Source organism: Homalodisca vitripennis, chromosome 8, assembly GCF_021130785.1.
Source record: "Homalodisca vitripennis isolate AUS2020 chromosome 8, UT_GWSS_2.1, whole genome shotgun sequence".
Classification (NCBI taxonomy): domain Eukaryota; kingdom Metazoa; phylum Arthropoda; class Insecta; order Hemiptera; family Cicadellidae; genus Homalodisca; species Homalodisca vitripennis.
In genome coordinates, this window is record NC_060214.1 from 93,339,957 (window position 1) to 93,361,812 (window position 21,856).

The 21,856-nt window shown below is 34.3% G+C and overlaps 1 protein-coding gene across 3 annotated transcripts in view; it reads right to left on the bottom strand.

Annotated features, from left to right (window-relative positions):
* Positions 1 to 11,438: 11,438 nt before the first annotated feature.
* The window catches only part of LOC124367752 (choline/ethanolamine kinase), a 70,548-nt gene continuing 60,130 nt past the window's right edge, over positions 11,439 to 21,856 (bottom strand). For all 3 annotated transcript variants that reach the window (XM_046824836.1, XM_046824837.1, XM_046824838.1), the window contains exons 7-8: positions 17,174 to 17,338; positions 11,439 to 13,807 (exon numbers count right to left, since the gene is read on the bottom strand). In XM_046824836.1, the coding sequence (XP_046680792.1) occupies positions 13,709 to 13,807; positions 17,174 to 17,338 (264 nt within the window). In that variant the 3' untranslated portion in view covers positions 11,439 to 13,708. The remainder of the gene's footprint in view (positions 13,808 to 17,173; positions 17,339 to 21,856) is intronic.

A 21,856-nucleotide genomic window follows, 5' to 3' on the forward strand; every position in this document is an offset into this window, starting at 1 on the left:
TTACGGCTAAGACGCATCTACTATGCCAATGCCAGGTTGATACGCAGTTTGAGTTGACACGTTTCATGTGTGTATTATTTTTGTATACATGTAATTTATGTCGACATACTACCGCTCAGATTACTGAACAGCTGAAAAAGCATTTTACTGATTATTTTGCTTCAAATCATTTATTTTTTTTAAGAACTATTGCTTTCTTTCTGAAATAAATATTGCAAGTTCGGTTTTAAATGGCTTCTTTCACTCAGTACTGAAAAATTATTTGTAACAAACAGTAAAATTAGCGTCAATAAATTCAGTTTTTGAAAATAATATGTATTACAAAGTAATAACTATTACCAACCAAAAATATAAATTTACAGAAAATTGTTTTATTTCTCAGGTTGCCACAACAATATGGTTAAAATATTCATAAACGCTGCAAGGGGATTTTTCAAAAGAAGGTGTTTTACGTGTCTTTAATTATTTGTTAACCTACTTTCGTATAAAAGCCTTATGCATTAAAAATCTGAATGCCGTTAATAAAGATATGACGCTTAAGAAGTTTTATGTTGTCGGACTGCCTTAGATTATCTCCTGAATTATGAAAGGATTGTATTGAGCTAGGGTATTCATTACGTGAAACAAATTAAATTGTTTTCTCTCAAAGGTTCAACAATTCCAATTGTAAATAGAAGGAAATATAAGAAAATTTGAGTCCTTACAGTTTAGCCTACAGGACGATCTACGTAATTTTGCGAATTCTGATCTAAACGCCCAAGTTTGAACATTGTTCTATTGTTTTCAAATTCGATCACTCAATTAGCTGCACCATAAGACAGCTGTATCAACCCATAGTATGCAGCCACAGTTACTCGGATGTCCATAAACTTTGATAAGGTATGAATTACAAACATTCCTTCAATGTGATATTGAAATTTTAGTTAGTACTTCTCAAGAAACGTTGAGAAATCACATACTAGTGAGATCTTGGACTCTCTCAATACTTGGCTCCTCCGATCGCTTATGCCTATTGGCGATAAAAAGGTAACAAACAAATCTAGAACTCGAGTGTTTGCGTTATTCAGTCATAATCTCTAGGTCTGTTCTGCTGTAAGCCTTAATCTAAGCTTTAAAGAACATAACCATACCATATAAAAGAAAAGTATACCGAACGAAATTTCTGCCACAAAATCCCCACATGGTTGTAAAATCTATTCTCTGGAAAGTCAAAGACAAGGTATAAGATTTAATTACATAAAAGTAAAGCAGAGTAAGCAGTATGTACTTCTTGGATAACTTTGCACGATCTTTGGTTTTCAATAAATTTTTTACAATGATTCTGATAATTTCTTTAACAGTTAAAAACATGTTCCTGCATTTACTTAGCATAAACGCGTCTGAGTATTGTACTGTAACTACCACAACTTTAACCTCCGCGTTCCTGGATTCACGATGTCACCCGAGCGGCAGGCTTAGTTACATATTCAGATCCCCCTAAGCGCCGAGCACTTTTCCCATTTTTAGGAGTTTTTGACATAACACATTATTCAGAATTCAATAGATAGAATAAACAATTAACAATGTAGACTCAAATATCATGTCATTATTAGTACAACTGTGTCACGCTCAAGTATTAAGCCATTCAAACCTACATTCTTCACAAGATTTAGTAGCACACCAGAAATTGTTTGGTTGGACGAATAGAAATTGGCACGAACCTTTTATGGTACAATTGCAACCAAGGATAGTTTGCGAGAGTCTTTGAAACCAAAAAGGCCAAACTCATGTCTCACAATAATGTAGGACACTATAGGGATTCAATACGTTGAAAAATATTACAATGAACATTGTACATTAAACTGTTAAAATATTTATTTACTGCCCTTCCGGCCATGGAAAAAGAACTGAAAGGCCGTATGAATTTTCCGCACAGATAACTAATTATAAGCATTTTAGATGAATGAATTTAAATGGGTATATACGGTGTATGAAATAGACTACACTGCCAATGGTAGTTCTAACTGATGTGTTTTGGTCTCAAGGCACTTGAAAAAAAACCAAACCCATTCTCTCAACAACTACATATGTGTGACTTGAATTTTATAGTTTTATTTATCACATTTTAAACTAAAACAATAATTATTGTTACCCTTTGAACAAAATGGTAAATCTCCAGAATCAGAAATTTTGTTTACATGCAACAACTTTCATGTAAGTGGTATGGTTGAAAATGGATTTCAAGGATCTAAATTCTGTGTAAACAACAATCTTTGAATATCTTATATATGTTTTAGTTTTACATTAGATTTACTTACTGAAAGCCAATCAAAACCTTTCTAGAATGCATCCGGTACTTCTACAGGCTGGGATATAAACACAATTATTGTTAGTTAACATTAACTGTGATTCTTATTAGTGCACTCCATTAACACGGTTAGTGTATTTTTATAGTTCAACATTTGAACGATTAAATATAAAACTTGTCTATGCAGGTTAACGAGATGTTTGTTTATTGAGTATAATTGATAACTGAACTGAACCAAACCGTGGAAGACGTGATGGTTTCCTCAGAGCAGCTTCTGAAACAAATGTCCCAATGCTAGAGAGCAAAGCATCAGTGTATATCAGCATACACTTTAGTGCTGGGGGAGAATGGAATAGTGCTGAAATGTAGTTAATAGAGTCAAGTCAATAACAAGTAGATGAACAATTAAGAAGATGTACGTGGTCGGTAGAGCTTGGGTATGGACGGAAAGTCTAAATGAGTGTAGACCATAGAGAGGGTAGTCCAGCCATGCCCTGGGGCGTCTCAGGTGTGTAGTGGAGTAGCGCCCCTCACGGAAAGAGCAGGCCCTGATGTGATCCCACTCCGAGGAATCAGCCGAATAAAGAGGTGCCAGGCTTGTGCCTTGATGTAGTAGCCCAGCGACGAGATGCTAAAGGACCGCGTCATGACAGTGTTCCGAAAAAACAGCAATGTATATTTCCTGGGGGTAGCAACCTGCTGGTTGTACCACACTAGGCCGGCATATGGGATCATACGGCTATCATCGAGATGTAAAAGAGCAGCTTGGTGGAGGTGGTAAGCGTCAAAGAGCGGCAAAGAAGTGGAGCAAGAGACACGAAAGCAGCCTGGCCAGTCTGGATCCTGCGGGTTGCAGCAACCTTTGTAGAGAGCAGCCTGGTCAGCACCATCCTGAAGTACCTTGTCGATGTAGTCTTCGGAGTCTGTCATCCTGGATAGTCTGGACTGACCGAAGAATCAGATCGTAGTCTATCCAGGTGAATCAGATTGTCTCACATTTGTCCGTGTTTACCTTGATCTACCAACGAGTGAACCACGGAGACAGCAGATCCATTTGACGCTGCATGTAATTGCAGGATTGACGCAGCCGGGTCAAAGGGCCATAAAGAGGGCATCGTCTGCTTAGAGGGCCGCGGAGTTCATTGGTGACATAGTCATGTCATTGATATAACACAAAAAGAGGATTGGCCCAAGAACCGATCCCTGTGACACACCAGCAGGTACTGGTCGCACGGAGGAAATAAACATCCCAAAATAGACTGAGAAGCGACGTCCACTCAGGAAGGAACAAAGCAGTCGGAACAACTGACGCGGCAGAGGACTGCGAGCCAACTTGTATAGGAGACCTTCGTTCCACACCCTGTCAAAAGTCTTACTAATATCAAGACTAATTGCAGTGGTGAGCAGACGTTTCCAACAAGGGTAGTGACAACCCTTGCCAGCTGGAGGGTGGTAGAGTTCCCCCGGCGAGTTCCCCCAATCCACATGTTTGCTATTTAAATCACCAGCTAAGATAACCGACCAGGAGGAAGAAGCTGATACAGTTGAGCGGGAGAACTCAGTTAATGAGGAAGGTTATAAGTTCAGGATTGACGGATTTCAGGTCCGCCGAAAGAAGCAGCAATCGTAGTGACTTCGATAACAAAGTTAAGATGAGTGACGGCAGTGCGAAACTCGACGATGGACAAGAATAGCAGTCCCCCAGGTTAAATTGGCCTATCGGTACGATTAAAAACATAATTTGTAATGGTAAAGGAATTTCGAGGAGAGGGGTGAATTTTCTGAACAAAGATAATATCGACGCCATAGTATAGAAATGATGGAAATGAATAAAGTTCATGATTGAGCCTATTTCATATTGAACTACAGATCCACGTAATGAGAAGAAACTTTCTATACATGGCGAGTGGGCATGAGAAGTTCGGAGAGATTTTGGAACAGAACAGTAATTTTTTTATAGTTCTCCCTTGCCTGAGGAGATGGGCAGCAGTCTTGACCAGTTTTGACGGTCGTGCTGGTGATGCCGGGCGGGGAGTCGTGAGAATGTCGTTCTCCTCCGAACAGCATCAGACCAAGTCCGGGCAGCAGTCCTCCGGCTGGCTTTCCATATGGACGAACAGCAACGTGGACGTAGAATAACAGATTTGTTTTCTACCTCCTAGTGTGGAGTTGGAAGACATCGCCCACATAGAAACGCTGTTCCGACAACTCAGTTTTGAACCTCTTCTGTGGTAGTAAAGGAAGGAAGTCCAAAAAACAACCTGGCCAGGGAACGTGTGAAAAACTGACATTCCGTTCAATGAGGTAAGCTTGAATTGTACGAAACAATAAGCTTGACGTGGTAATAATAAACTCACCCTTCGAACAGCGGGCGGTGAAATACCCATCAGTTAGACGATGTAGGGTAGCAGCATGGGTATGCCAATCTGGAATGTGGTCAATGTAAAGCGGTGGGATCCTGGGTTGGGTAGGAGGCATCGTGTATATCTCAGCGGACAAAGCCAAGGATGAGTGTTCTGATTTTGGTTTAAATTCATGAGTAAAAAAGTGTCTTAAGAAATTGTAGATAGTTTACTTAATTTGTACATTTATATATATATATATATATATATATATATATATATATATATATATATATATATATATATATATATATATAACTTTAAATTTGAGTGTTTAAGATAGTACGAATTAATGAATAAAATAAAATATATTGTATGCATAATCTATTTAACCGATTGTACTAAAATATTTTACATGGACATTCTTATTCATTATTAGGATGAATATTTTATTTCGAAAATCCCTCCAGGCTACGCCCTATTGGTCTGTAAGGCAGCAAAAATTCCATCTTGGTCTGTAAAAATGTGGAATATTGAAGGAGCTTATTAAAAGTAATCAACTGTTTTGTGTGAATACTGTATAGGACGACCACATGAGTATTTAATTTAACCTATATTTTCAATTTGTTATAGAGTGAAAGAATATCCAAGGTACTTTTTATTTTAGCATCATGGCAACAAGCAAACCAATTAATTTTTTCTGGATTTCTGGGGAATTTAAATTGGGAATGTGTACATGGAAGCCATTGAATTTGGTTTCTTCAAACTTTGCGGAATGGCATATTTACATGAGCTGAAGGAACAAAAACGGAGGGGTGGGCGTTAGCTTGATTCCACAAACCATTTGCTCCGTGTCAGTGAGGAACAAGCGAGCACAGTGAATCTGTGATTATAGCTAGTGGAATCACAAAGCAATCCACATGACACTAAATTTAATTCTTTACGAAAGAAAATCGTTGAGGGAACATAGCATCTATTTCTCACTCTTGAGGAACACGTTAACGAATAGGTATAATAACTATCATAATGTAAGTATTGAATTTTTTTTTTACATAGGGGAAATGCATTTGCACACGGATTGTGTGTGGGACTGCCTTGCAGACTACCCACTAAAACCCCTAAGGGCCACGGAGGGCCCAGGCCGGAACCCTTTCGGATGACATCTTGCCTGGTCCGTGTGTCTTATGTTCCATCAAGGACAAAACTACTTGTTTCGGAAGCTAGGGGCCAACCAGGCATCCGTCTTCACGCTTCTGATGAAGGATCGCATGTACATGAGTGGTGACTGCATTCCATGCGTCCTCACTCTGCAGCATCAGCTCCACAATGGTGTCTGCCGAAACATCGCCAACTGTGGTGGTAAGTATTGAAATGTGTTAGTATTATTTATGTTTGTTCGTTTTTAATTTTCAATGACAACTTATTATACTGTATCCGGGGAGACTTTAATAAACGGTCTACAATCGTGTTCGGTTGTTTTTCTCGAGTGGTTCGATAACCGATGCATAGAAATTAAATATCGACTTCAATATTTAAAAATAGTTTTCGATATTTAAAAATCGTAAGCAATAAGAGTTATAATAAATTACTGTAACAATAAGAATCTTGTATATTACAATTTTAAGAACATAAATTTAACATTAACACTGTTTGAAGTTTGTTTTTGATGATGGAAGGATTGTGAAGGAAACAGGATATTTTCCGGACATTTGTCATCCTGTTTCCTTAACACTAACATTACAAAACAACAAAACCATCTATGGCCTAGACTTAGATATCAAAGAAACTTTACAATATTTATAACTTTCCAGTTTGATGTCAATGAGTAACCGCTTTTATGAAATGGAGGAAAGAATTCTCCCCATGGGTTATCAGGAGCCAAACCCACATATTGAAGCCACTTAAACAAATCTCGTCACTTGTGAGAAATATCTCACACGTTTTGCCATTTTCAAAGTCTCAAAATATTAGTTACTTCTTGCTGTTTATTGTTAACATTAAAATTACTATAACTAATAAGTTGAAATCATATGAAGTTAAATAATTTGTAATTTTGAATAAAAAACTTTGGATAAAAACATTGAATAATTCGAGAACATAACTGGATAACAAGTGTAGGCCGCTTATTAAAGTCTACCCCTATATCCATACAATTTATAAAACTGTACTGTTTGAATTCAACTTCATTACAAAATTATAAATAGGTCCTTATAAATTATTTCTTGGGGCAAAATAACAAACTCCAATTTTGCTTTGGAAATACATAATTAATTTGACTAGAAGTGCAAAACCTGAACCAAGAACTACTCACAATTTTGCTTAACCTCTGGTCTACTTAATCATGAACACTGAAAATAGGTACCTGAAGCATGATGAGCAACTAATTCCATTTTAAAAATATATAGAACCCTATCATATTACTTCACAAAGTGCTTTCACTAAAAAAACTATACACTTCAACTTTGGAGTTTCTCTACTTTGATTTAAAACAGTTCCAAGTGTTACTAAAATCACAATAGCTATTGAAACAAATACACAGAATGTTGCATAGAAATTACGGGTGAAACCGTGGGTATACACTAGTATGAAATAAATCTGACAGATTGTCTATCTCTAACAGAACATTTGCTATCAATCATGTTTTCTTATCTTGCAATGGAAGTTTCAAGATTAACAGCCATAAAATTGTAAATTTTTTTGTGTTTTTAAAACTCTCTGGATAAGAGAATAACATGTGCTGGATTGAGGAAAATTTATGTTTAGGTATTGGCAAGGGAAGATTCATTGGACCTTTCTTTATTGAAGGAATTGTTCCTCCAAAGGTAATTAACAATGCTTCATCAGCAGATTATTCCAGCTGTCCAGGAGATCAGATAAGCTTTTATCAAGAAACAGAAAGGACCAACTTCCAGATAAGAGGCCTGCAAATTATACTTACACATTTCAAGGCCATTGAAAGATAAAGGAGAGTTATTGAGTAGCTAGCAGATTCACTTACATTGTCAAATTCAGAGTCTATGATTTGTCTCATCTGACTTTTTATGTTACATAAAGTATTTTACATTTCTATAACATGTCATACTGTCAAAAGAGAGCAAATAAGAGTATTTGTTACAAAGATTCATAATGATAGTTAAATCATTGCAGTTAACTTATTGGTGATTTTTTTTATCATTCACAAAATGAAGATTTTAGAGCTAGCTGTTTGGCCACTATTTTGGATATTTTGAGATAGACAACTTTGAGTTGTTTATTTTTAAATACCAAAATATCAACAGAATAGCCTTTTAAATATAACTGTCAATATGAATATTTGGACATTTCTGAAAATCCCCAGTTTTGAGATTGTTGATAAAGTTGGTTACACACTAAAATTGTTTTTATATGTTGTGACATATTCTGTATACACTTTCTTAATGCTTTTCAAGATTTGTAAAAAATAATAAACCAGTTATTTCATAATTTGATTATTATAGTAAGTACCGTAATTTATTAAGCCTTAAATGGGGTTTTTGTTTCTAAACAAAATTATCTTGTTCTATTTTTATGTTTTTTAAAACATTTTTATCAAATTCAAAAACACATTTTACAGACTAAATAGTTTGGACCTTATGTACAAACTTCAGCCACTGTCCGTCCAGCAATACTAATTTTTTCCGCTGGGGAATATTTTAAAACAACACTGCACTTGTAACTACGAACCATCATTTACAAGGAGCGCAGTGGATCGCTACTTCTACGTTAGCCACTGACACATAATTTTCAGTAGAAATCGAGACATGTTATTGCAAAGAAAAACCAGTCTGGTAATATTATTTTATAACTAGCCCTGGTGGAACTGAAAAACACAACTGGTTTGACTATTCACTAAAACTGAAGGATCTCAAATGGACTTTTATTTACACTCAATATCAGAACATGATAACACCACTTATTGTTAAACCAGAAAACTAGGTACAGTATTGGTATAACTGGTTAAAATTTCTCAGTTATTATCTGAGATTTGTCAAAGAACGTAATATAAAACAAAGTGTAGGGAAATCTTGTGTGACAAAATAGTTCAGTGGCACTTTTTCCAAACAAAATTGATCGATTAATTTCATGTAGAATCTTGGAGCATTGGAAAAAAGGTTTATCATACTATCACTAGTATAAAAAAATTCAACATTTTCCAATATATAATTTTATTTTGTGCAAGGCCTTTCTGAATCAAAGATTCAATCATCAGGCACTTTGATTCAGAAAGGCCTTGCACAAAATAAAAATTATATATTGGAAAATGTTGAATTTTTTTATACTAGTGATAGTACGATTAATTTCATGTTTAAAAAAACATTAAGTGTGTTTTTAATTTTCCCTTACAAAATAGGAAGGAGCAATAACTAAACAGTTCAATTGTTCGATTAGTTTGGAGAGGTGGTTGGATATAGCTTTGCATGCTATTTTGTATGTCGGATCAAATCTAACCTATTAAATGCATGGTAAATAACTTCATTAACATATTAACAATTTTTCTCCATTCCAAATTTTTTAAGAAGTGAATAACAACAGATATTTAGGATGGGGACATGGTATTGAACATTATAATACTATGTTTTGCATTATCAAAACCTTACTATGTGTCTTTCTTGTGTTTCCATATAAATTTTGAATTGCTCCAAATTATTTGTTTTAGATCATGAGGAATAACTTTGGAAAAATCATAAGAAAGTTACTAAATAAATCCTGCTTGGCAGTATATGTTTTCATCTGTTTGAAATTTTAGATTTGAGGAGTAAAGGAGAAGAAATATTTTTGAGATGTATGGTAAACAGTATAAATCTGTCATATCTAGTCTGGTGACAAACGATAAACGAATTGTAAGCTATGTGAGCAAGGAGTGCCACTGGGACAAACTCGATATTTTTCTCCCATACATTAGTTGAAAGTGCATTGGTGGAAGAGCAAATACTGGAGGCGGAGGAAAAAGTTTTAATGGTAAGTTCTGTGAGCAAAGACTGCCACTGGGGCAAACTCGATATTTTTCTCCCATACATTAGTTGAAAGTGCATTGGTGGAAGAGCAAATACTGGAGGCGGAGGAAAAAGTTTTAATGGTAAGTTCTGTGAGCAAAGACTGCCACTGGGGCAAACTCGATATTTTTCTCCCATACATTAGTTGAAAGTGCATTGGTGGAAGAGCAAATACTGGAGGCGGAGGAAAAAGTTTTAATGGTAAGTTCTGTGAGCAAAGACTGCCACTGGGGCAAACTCGATATTTTTCTCCCATACATTAGTTGAAAGTGCATTGGTGGAAGAGCAAATACTGGAGGCGGAGGAAAAAGTTTTAATGGTAAGTTCTGTGAGCAAAGACTGCCACTGGGGCAAACTCGATATTTTTCTCCCATACATTAGTTGAAAGTGCATTGGTGGAAGAGCAAATACTGGAGGCGGAGGAAAAAGTTTTAATGGTAAGTTCTGTGAGCAAAGACTGCCACTGGGGCAAACTCGATATTTTTCTCCCATACATTAGTTGAAAGTGCATTGGTGGAAGAGCAAATACTGGAGGCGGAGGAAAAAGTTTTAATGGTAAGTTCTGTGAGCAAAGACTGCCACTGGGGCAAACTCGATATTTTTCTCCCATACATTAGTTGAAAGTGCATTGGTGGAAGAGCAAATACTGGAGGCGGAGGAAAAAGTTTTAATGGTAAGTTCTGTGAGCAAAGACTGCCACTGGGGCAAACTCGATCCCTTTCTCCCACATATTAGTTGAAAGTGCATTGGTGGAAGAGCAAACACTAGTGGGGGAGGAAAAAGTTTTAAATGGTAAGTTCTGTGAGTAAAGACTGCCACTGGGGCAAGCTCGATCCCTTTCTCCCATACATTAGTTGAAAGTGCACTGGTGGAAGAGCAACACTAGTTGGGGAGGAAAAAGTTTTAATGGTAAGTTCTGTGAGCAAAGACTGCCACTGGGGCAAGCTCGATCCCTTTCTCCCACATATTAGTTGAAACGTGCACTGGTGGAAGAGCAAACACTAGTTGGGGAGGAAAACGTTTTAATGGTAAGTTCTGTGAGCAAAGAGTGCCACTGGGGCAAACTCGATATTTTTCTCCCATACATTAGTTGAAAGTGCATTGGTGGAAGAGCAAATACTGGAGGCGGAGGAAAAAGTTTTAATGGTAAGTTCTGTGAGCAAAGACTGCCACTGGGGCAAGTTCGATCCCTTTCTCCGACATATTTGATGAAGGTGCATTGGTGAGAAAGAGAGCGAGATATGGTGGCATTGTTTACCCCCAAGGAATAATTTGTGCATGACATTTTTAATACAATGACCTTGGCGAATCAATGATGTCAATGCCATTGTGTCAGCTGTTGAATAAGTAACGTTTTGTAGTGGTAGGATATTTTATTTTTACCTTTTCAGAAAGTTGATTTAAATTTTAAATAGTGTACATCTGTGAAAGTTTCGATCTATTATAAAATAAATTTGTGTTTACTGTATGCTCTTTTGGACATACATATCATACAAATTTTAAATATCCAATTTACTAGAGTAGTCTTGTCATATAGAATAAGCTTTTTTTGTATCGTGGATTTATAATATTTCACGAGAAACACTTCCACCACAATATCAATGTTCTCATAATTATGTATGCCTTCAAAAAGTTAAGTGCAACATCGGTAGTGCATTTGTTATAAATAACTTGCATTTTTCATCTCACAACTCTATATATGGCTTTAAAAATAACTGACCAGCCATGTTTCCACATTAGACCAGATATAACTGGTTTTAAATTGAAGATATAAAATAAGGTGAATAAAACAATACATATTTTAAATATTTTATTATATCTTTTTAAAATACATATTCTATACACTAACATTTTTTTTAGATACATCAACATAAATATAAAAATGTACAATATACAACAGTCACAAAAAAATAAAATAGGTTAACAAGTCAGCCAAAACCAATAGGCAATAAATCTATAAACAATATCACTACTTTACATGCCACAAATTTAAATCAGGAATATATTAAATCGGACTAAATATTCAAACCCTTTTGTTAAAAGTTAATGGAAGAAAAATTTACAGCTAAGACACTGACTAAATCAACATAGTAAATTAAGTATGAAACAGAAAAGGGTCTATGAGATAAGAACTAAAGTTTACATCACAGCACAACACCTATTGGCATTTTGGCTTTAAGTAACTTCTGTAACTAATGCCTAACATTTGGGATCCTCAGTCTTATTTATAGTTATTTACATACAATAAGGACTGAATCGCTTACTTAACCGTGTGCAATGTATCGATATGTTAAAAGTCAATAGCACCTAGGTTTAATCTGTTCCAAAAAATAACTATAAATCTCACTAGATCATGTACGAAGTAAAACTTCTACCACAAGACAACTCATCAGAGAGATCCATACGTAATGCATCTAAAATAGGTTCCGTTATAAATACAATAATACAACAGTACAAAAATCTATATACAGTACACAATAGATGAGTTTAACTGTATTAAATAAATGAACGTCTGAAACAATATAAGTACTAAAAAATAAATAGAGATACAAAAATAATACCTAACGAAATAAAGTTCTAAGAGTGAAAACAGCATGATGAAAATGCACGAATAATACTGAAAGACGTGAACCCACTACTCAAGCAGGTGCATTAGCCTACGCGATTACAATAATGGTTGGTTTCTGTGCATTTAGAAAAATATTAACCTCATTTAAGTAATATTCATCAAACATTTTCCACATCTACATAACGGAACGATCAACTGTCAATGATCGATGTACAAGCCTGGTTTTGTAGCGATGTCGAACAGTTTTGGTCTCTTATATTCTGATTCCACTCACTGTTTGTCAATCCCTATTTTTTAATTGAACTAGATTTGTTAAAATACGACTCAAAAACATCGGTACAACACACGAGTTGAGAAATTTGGAAAAAAAACATAGCCCTCAAAGTTTGTTGTTTGAGGCGTTTCAACAACAGATTTTAACAGCAAGCTTCTCAAGCGAAGATTGACAAATAGTGAGCGGCTAGGACTCTAACAATCGGTATAAAAGTAGACATAATAAGTATACACTCTTGTGAGCTAACAGTTGACAAGAAGCAAGAACAAGACACAGCCAAGGTTGAAGACTCAGCCCCCCACTCCCCGCCGGCTGACCGTCGGAATGGTTGACAAGGCAATGTTCTCTGTGCAGCACCGAGCCAAGTTTGTGCGTTTCACCAGAGAAGAAGCTCGCCGCACAGTATCTAACTTCAGTTTACGGATAGGACTGGGGACGTTTGTTGGAAACAGGCAACTCATAACTCAGAGATTCTTAACGGTAGGAACGTATATCTCAGATGCAATTTCATATAAAGATAAGAAACTAAATAGACTAAATAAAATAAACACGTTGAAATAATAATGAATTATTGTAAAAAAAGAACATTATGAACTAATTAAGAGAGAAATGCAATGAAGAGTTAAATACCCTACAAAACCTGAGAAAACTATTCTTTTCTGACATTTCAGACAAATAAAAGTGTATTCATTTGTATAATGAAACACTATTTTTCTATTACTGAAATCAACTATGGAATTTTGGATTAAACAATAATGCTGACCATGAAAACTGGAGAAACAAATCTCCAATCCACTATCATAATAATAGTGTTAAAATTGTGATCTCTATAAAATATTTTCTTTGTGTATAGAAGAGATGAGTTAAGGCAGCGTGAAAACTACTTTTTTTTACCCAATCAGTCTGATTGACTTGAGCGAGAGACCTCTCAATGGCCACAAGGTCATATTGCTATTAATGATTTACCAGTACATGTGTCACTCTAATTCTCGGATTAATTTGTATATCGCAAGATGGTGTTTAATGATCTCCGTTTAAAAGCAAAGAATACATTCTCTGAATTAATGACTGTGTAATTAAGCCTTTGATTGTGATTTAAACAATTATCTCTCAAATTTTTCAACAAAAAAAACTGGAGAGATACACTGGAGGCAAGTAGTGGCCCGTACCGGACGGAGGTGGGAGGCTGTGCAGATAACGTAGCCTACCTCTACCTCATCCCTTTCATTCCAGGTCAGCTGCCTTTCTTTTTATCCCAGTATCGAAGCCCACAAGCTCCGACTTGAGCTGGAAGTATGAGTCAATGCGCTCCTTTGCATATTCCTGAAATATGTCCATAACTGTCAGTTTTTTAAAAACAACACTGGAAACTAAGAAGTCAAATTTGCTTTGAACAATCTTTTAGTGGCTAAATTAAATAAATTAAAACTTATTTGGCAAATAGCCTTCTACATACTAAATCAGAATAATTTAAACTGTAAAGACTTTAAAATTAGTTTCATTTACAAATATTTGAAAATTTGTTCTGACAATTGCACATAAAAGACTTCAAAATAGCATTGAACTATGATAAAAAGTCAACCATGTGTGCTGTTCAATGGTTCAACTGTTCAATGGTTCAACCAAGTCCAAGATTCTTGGCTTTACCCTTGTACAAAGAACACTAATAATTTCCTGACCATTTAAATCTATGATAGCTATTGGTTTTTGGAAACCATTTTCAGATAAATGAAAAAAATGAGGACATCAGTTAGTGATTTAATATCAGAAGAGAACTGTCTATTTATAAAGATTATAAAATATTAAGAAACATTTTTACTAAACAAGTTTTTTTTACTGTAAAATACTATGGCGGTGTGGCAAGACTTGTATAATAACATTAAATTCCTAGATTTCTCACTGATTATGGAGAAATAGGTGTAAGAAAGAAAAACATACCATACTATTGGTTTAATCATAAAATGACTTATTCATTTTTCCTAAAAATAACGTAGGTATTGCTTCTACACTTATTTATTTATACGGTGAACTTGATGTTTGAAAAATCTGAAGATTTTGGAACCCATTCTATGTATTTTTGTTGGCAATATTAAAAAATAAATATTTTTTTTGTAAATGTACCAGCCTTAAATTTAATAATTGAAAATTTCGTTAAGTAAAGGCAACAATACATAGACAGATGTATAGAAACATGTAAAGTTGTATAAAAGCCTTTATTTCTGTAGAAAACAAAATTTAATCCCATTTCTACCAAAAGTTTTCTTAGTAGTAAGCCCACCAAAAATATTGATCAAATGACAATCTTCCACCAGAAAATGGACCGGTTGGCTAACAAAATTGAAAGATTGGAACATCAACTGAATACTACAAATCCAGATTTAGTGATAATTACAGAACACAGACTTAAAGAACAAACAGTAAATCAAGCTTGACTGGCTGACTACACTTAAGTTCTTACGGAAGGAAAGAGCACATTGAGGGAGGTTTTGCTATTTACACACATAACAGACTTGCCTACAAAAATGAAAGCTTAGGACTATAAAACCACAGTATTGAGATGACATACGAGATATCAGCTATAAAAATAACAGTGACAAGGAAAACATTATTATACCTAATGGGAATTTAACGACCACCAGGTTCAAATCTCCCCACAACTCTTCAAGTCATTTGTGATATCTATTTCTATTTTAGCACATCACTTTATCTGCTCTTAACTGGATATACCCAAAGATTAAAACTCAAGACAGGAAAGTGAAGGGCAAAGTGATCACCTACACCAAAGAAATAGTAAATCTTAAATACGATTTCCTTATAGCACAAAATAAATATCTTATGACTGGAAATGCAGAAGACAAAGACACTGCCTCAGCAAAAAAGAAAACCTGTGACAAAAATTAAAATAATCTAGACAACAAGCCAATGCAGCCCATATTTACCAAGCTGATAATAAATCTAAAGCCATCTGGAAAATTATTAACAGTGAAAGGGGGAGGAAGACTAAACCTGAAGCAACTAATATATAAATCTGCCATGACATGGAACTCCTATCAGACACCAATGAAATAGTTAACTGTTTTAATACATAATTCTCAAGTTAGCTGAAGAAACAATGACGTTAAAAGTTAAAAACTCTGAACCGACTATCCAAAATGTACTCCCAAGAAACATTCTATACATCCTAGCCTACAGCAAATAAGATGGCCAAAGTTATTAGATCTGCAAAGAACTCAACTTCTGCTGGTACAGGAGAGATATCAATGAAGATCCTTAAATTTTGTGCAGACAAGCTACTAACACACCTAGTAAAAATTACAAATTTGGAAAAAGGCATCTTTCCAACAAAACTAAAAACAGCAAAAATCTAACCGAAATTGGAAGGTAACCCCAAAAACATAACTAACTATAGATCGAACTCTTTATTACCCTCAGTTTCCAAACTTATTGAAAAAAATTCATACTTACTAGACTTTTAAACTACATACAACAGAATCAACTACTAACTGACAAGCAGCATGTATTTATTTCTGAAAAATCAACAACTGAAATAATAGACCTAATTGAATACGTGATACACAATATTGAAATTGGCAATACTATTACTAGATTACCTAGACATAATATTATACTGGCTAAACTCCAAAATTTAGGCATTCGACAATCTGCACTGTGTTTAATAGCTACATCAAGATCGAAGACAAATTGTGGAACTAAAGGAAACTTCAAACGGAGTTACAAGAGCAGTTTAGCCTGAGCCTCTACCAGTAAGCAGAGGTGTTCCATAAGGCTCAGTACTCGGACCAAAAAATTTTTCAAAAAATCTAAGAGAACATTGTAAAATGGTCTTGTATTCTGATGACAGTGTTCTACTAACATCTAACATTAATACTGAACAACTAGAAATAAACACCTACATAGCTCTGAATCTAGCATAAGAATAAACCATACAAAATTAACTTGTACTTAATGAGCAAAAACAAAATAAATGTCACTTGGTAGCAAAAAAGGGTCCAAAAGTAAAGTTCCTAGCCTCCAAGCAACAAATAAAGTTAAACACCTAGGGTCTATTGTAGATGAAAAATTAAGCTGAAAGAGTTACATAGACAGCCTCTGCCTAAAGCTTAGCTCCACATTGTTTGCTTTAAAAAGAGTTAAAGTAACCAGCACCCATGAAGCCACAAGGACAGCTTATCATGTACTATTTGAAAGCCATCTGTGCTATGGAATTGGCGTTTGGGGTGGTTATTCAGAAGAATCCTGACTGTGACATCAATTTTTATCCTAGAAACTATCCTACCAATGATCATCCAAAACAAAGGCACCCCCATAACCAAAACACCAGAAGGGCAGGGGACTACACGCAACCAGACCACAGAACAGCACTATTTGTAAAGAAACCATCATATGCTGCAGTGAAGCTGTTCAATAAGCTACCAGACAGGCTGAAAAGAGGCAACACCACTGCCATGAAGAGGACTCTTCAATCTGGCTGAAAGAGAGGGCTTCTATACGGTGAACATGTTCTTCACATGGAATGATTATTTTAAACTAGTCCCAATCCTTTTTTATGACTAACATATCTCAAAGATATTGTGAGTAAACAATTGTTTATTGTCTAAATATTACAACAAGAGGTTATAATCTATTCATTGTGGTTCAACAATGACAGCTACAGGAAATTATACCTACCCAGTATCCAAAGGGAATCTGCGACCGTTTGGCATTGACCACACCCCAGAGACCCCAGAAGAGGTGGGATGCCAGAGTGAACTGATGGACCTCACGGATTAGCATTTCAATGCAAGGGGGAGATTGTCCAGGAACACTGTGTGCGTAGCGCTCCAGGAACACTCTCTGTGGACAGGAAATAAGATGAGACATGAGTAATGGCAGTTGTCACACAATCTATTCACACTTGCATTTATCAATTAGGATATTGCTTAGCAATTCTAGCTTCTTGCAATTCAATCTCATCAGTTTTGTAGATATTACAGTTTTACACAAAAGGTAACGAATAATCAGAAAAATGTAACAATTATTTTGTCTGATGTTGATGTTACAACCACGTTTCATGTCTCGTTCAATTTTGAGGCAAAAGATCTTTGAGAATATCATGAGATATGAATTTGATCTGGAAACCACTCTCAAAACACTGGTGAAGAAATAACTGCCAGACTTTTCTGTCCGATACGAACTATACTTGCTCTCGCATAATTTTTACTACACTGTTAAAATTTTTACCAAAAGAATACTTGGAAGTAGTGATGCATTTATGTTATTTTATATCTCCTGTTGATAAAAAAGGAATATTGCGAATGTGTTAGAGGAGACCCTAACATGTAAGTTAGAAATGTTCAATAACGTTGCCCCAAACTTCACAATATTGCACTAATGCAGCCACTTAACTTGAAAAACGTACATGATTCTTTCACCAGTGAAACTGAAATTAGACTGATTCTATCCCAGCAAAGAGGGCTCTACTTGAGTTTCCGTAAATTAAAGTTGGAAACATTACTTTCCAGCTTTTATTTACAGAAACTTGACATGGTTAAAACAACAGTGTCAGTCAAAATAAATAGAAACTGCCATGAATTAATAATGAAAATTGTTTTTTCCTACAATAATAATACAGTATTTCTCTTGATTAATGGAGTGATTTTCTAGTTCAACTAAATGATTATCCACAAATGTATTTTGAAAAATTGATTTCTGTTAATTTGTAAAACTAATAAACATCCTAAATAACAAAAATTTGGATTACAAAATCTTACCAAGAAATAAAAAATCTTCAAAAGTACATTAAATTCTCTTTCTTTCTTCCACACATTCATATGTTTGTACTTTTAAGACACTGTTCCCATAGTCTGCCTCACCACAGATTTTTGTGGTCAAATTCTTGTATATTACGCCACAATTCTACATGTTCATATCTCTATAGGCATCTCACTGGCACTAAATATTTTCTGTCGCTCATTTATATCTCAATACAACAGTGTTTGTTCATCATCTCTCCTTGATCATTCTCTTAAAGTGTCATATCCTTTGAACCGTGGTACAGTTTATATTGAAATTCTTTTCTTGTACTTGGATACAGACTTATTTTACCTTATGAATACTCCTACTCCACTTACCTTCAAGACCTATTCTTACACTTGTGCTTCAGAACTAATTATTGTTCTTAAAATACACTCGTGCCAACAAAACAAAAGAAGCAGAATTTAAAAACATTTAATTACACTATTCCTCTATTATCACACCCAAGGAAAGTATATTTTTCAATAATTCGTTACAAAAACAAATTTTATACTCACATTTAGTAAATAATCGACCTAGCTATTTATTTTTTGTAACTTAAATTTGTTTCTTAATTTTGGTTCAGTTAAAATGCAATCTTTTTTCCCCACAATTTAGCAGCACTGGTCACTTCAAAATTAAAAATCTTTCCCTCTTTCTATAGTTGACAAGGTGCCTAATGGGTACAAAATATTACATTTATATTGAACTCGATGATACAAAAAAGACTAACCTTCAAATTTTGTAAACTTAAGCCTGGGCAGGAAGCCTATCAAAACTCTCTTGTTGTTAAAAGAAAGGCATGTTTGAAATTAAAAAAAAAAACTAGCAGTATTTCAAGAATAGGTCAAAATAAAATAGCAATAAAGACATCCAAAGTTTGTTGCTGTGAAAAAAATATTATTGAAATCTCCTACACTAATACATTATTCATATTTCTTGCATATTTTACAATTTTCAGATTATATTTTATCATCATAAATATTGTACACTTATTTCATTTTCAGCAAATAAATATTAGTATCAACGTTGTCAATTTAGGTTGCAAGTGTGTGAATAGATTATTAAATACAACATGGTTTTACTACAACTAACAAGTTATTCCCAATACAAAATAACATTAAATTAAAAAATACAATATACAGTTTACATATGTCTTTGGGGGGGGGGGGATAAAATAGCTAGTTTTTATAGAGATATTAACATCCCCTTTCATGCATTTACTAGTAATTACACTAAATTAACAATAAATTAAGTAAATAAATTGAACCCACTTTTTGGAAGAAAATGGAGTCCATACTTACTACCAAAATTATTGTCCTTTGCTAAGCAAAAAAAAAGGTTCTTCAACCTCAGTTTTATAGACTGTGATAGATTTGATATAAATAGATATTACGATGATTATTAAATATACTAAAATAGTGAAAAAATTACAAATTTTGTAAACCAGAACATATTGATATTTAAGAATACTCGTGTTACTTAATATAAATACAAACAGCGTGCGAAGGTGGCAGCAGGACTCCATTTTCCCCGCAAGCGGTCGGTTACCGATGTATTACCGTGCACATTTCAACCTTTTACTACAAAGCTGGTCCGACAAAGTCAGATCAGTCGGGGTCGGGTGTTTGCGAGTACTGAGGAGACACAGACACCCCGCCACCCGTCGGCCGCTCAAGGAGCCCCGATAAAAGAAACAAAACACACAAACGCAGAGAGGCAAACACAACAACATCCGAGATTAGCTCGGCCTCTTCGACCAATGGCAATGCTGAAAACACTCAATATAGCTCCAACGTCCAAACGATCTAATGGGCTAGCCTTTGTGGAACGACTGTTGAAAAACAAAACCGGGCCAGTCTCCAAACTTGGTTGTTCCTTTGACACCGAGAGATGGTCTACTTAATCTTTGATTGGCAAAAGACTAAACCACTACATGTCATTATATACTAATAAATTTTATTGTTTGATGTAGTTTGCTTAAGCTTAGTATAATCCATTATAAGCTTACAACAAATTAAAAAACATTTGAATCAAGATCGCTTGCTACATGTGAACTGCCAACATTTTATATAGTACAATTTTAAAGTTTCATAGTCATGATGAATAAAATAAATATTCTTTGTACTACTATTTTATTATGTTACACTAGAGTTTCGATTGGCCAAAACTTAATCAATATAATTTCTGGATTAATTACATTATTCTAGGCAAATTTTAAGAATGTTTTAATTACGTAAAAATAATCATATGATCAATGAGTTATTATTTCAAATTTGATGACAATTTAAAATAATAAATTAATGGGCCTAAACTATGTTGTTTTGTAGGAAACTTCTTTCTTAAAAATACATAACTGTTAATTTATAAAAAGTTTTGGAGTAGCTTTTATAATTTTCAACAAAATATTTTTACTAGAAACTTCCAAAATGTAATACTTTTGTAACAATGTTCTAACTTTTTCACCTATAGATAATTATTATAAGTTTTATAGTGCTGAGTTTGAAATTTTAATTTGGTTATCAAGTAATTCTTTTATTTTACACATAGTGAGTCCAAATATAACTTAATAAAAACAAAAATAGTACCATAACATGAAAATTCAACTTGTAAAGAAATTCCTACACAAAATGCTAATGTAAACATAAAAACTTTATTACTTATAAGTTTAGTTTTGAAACAAAGCCTACAATAAAGAAGCAAAAATAACTTGTCAAAGTATAGAGCTGCAAATTCTCAGTTCAAAGTGTTTAATCATGGTGACAAGTTTTCCTTAAAACATACATAATGAAATAACGTACTGGTCTATAATAATGCAAAATATTCAATCACATGTTAAACAATCTAATTAATACCCTTAATATTGCAGCGTTCCTACAAAAATCATTCAATACTATTAAATACAAATTTATTCTGAACTCTTCTTCACAGAGGTCATTAATGGAAACATTTTTCAGTCGTTGAATAATAAACTTTTGAAGAACTTGTGCAGAAAGTAATGTGAATTCTTGCTGTAGGCTATCAAACTAAAGTTAATAGCAAAACTAGACACAATGTTAGTAATTTAGATAGTGCTATGGATATGATCATGCCTTTAGATATTAAAGACAGTTACACTTCAGAACCCAAGTTTTAGAGACCCCCATCATGCTGATAATGAACGATTTCAAAGATAAACAATGTAATATTCCATTACTTGTATATTAATTCTTTACACTCGAAAAACGCTAGTTAAAAACACCATTCACAGATACCTGATTGCTAGTAGAGAAGGCCATAACAATAAACGAGTGACTATACTGTTACAACTCCACTAAATGTTGAGATACTCTTAAAACGTGAAAGAAGAGAATGGAGTTTGGCTACAGCAAGTTTCCTGTACGCAGGCTATTAATATGTCTCTTAAACTGTCATAAAGCAAGAGATCATGATTAGTGCCTAAGTAATTGATATTTTGTCCTAGTTTATATTTATTTTTCAGGAAACAAAAATTAATATTTTATATTTCTTGAACAAATTTATTATTTTATATCTCAAATTCATTGTGAAATAGTTTGAACAATTAACTATCGAGATTCA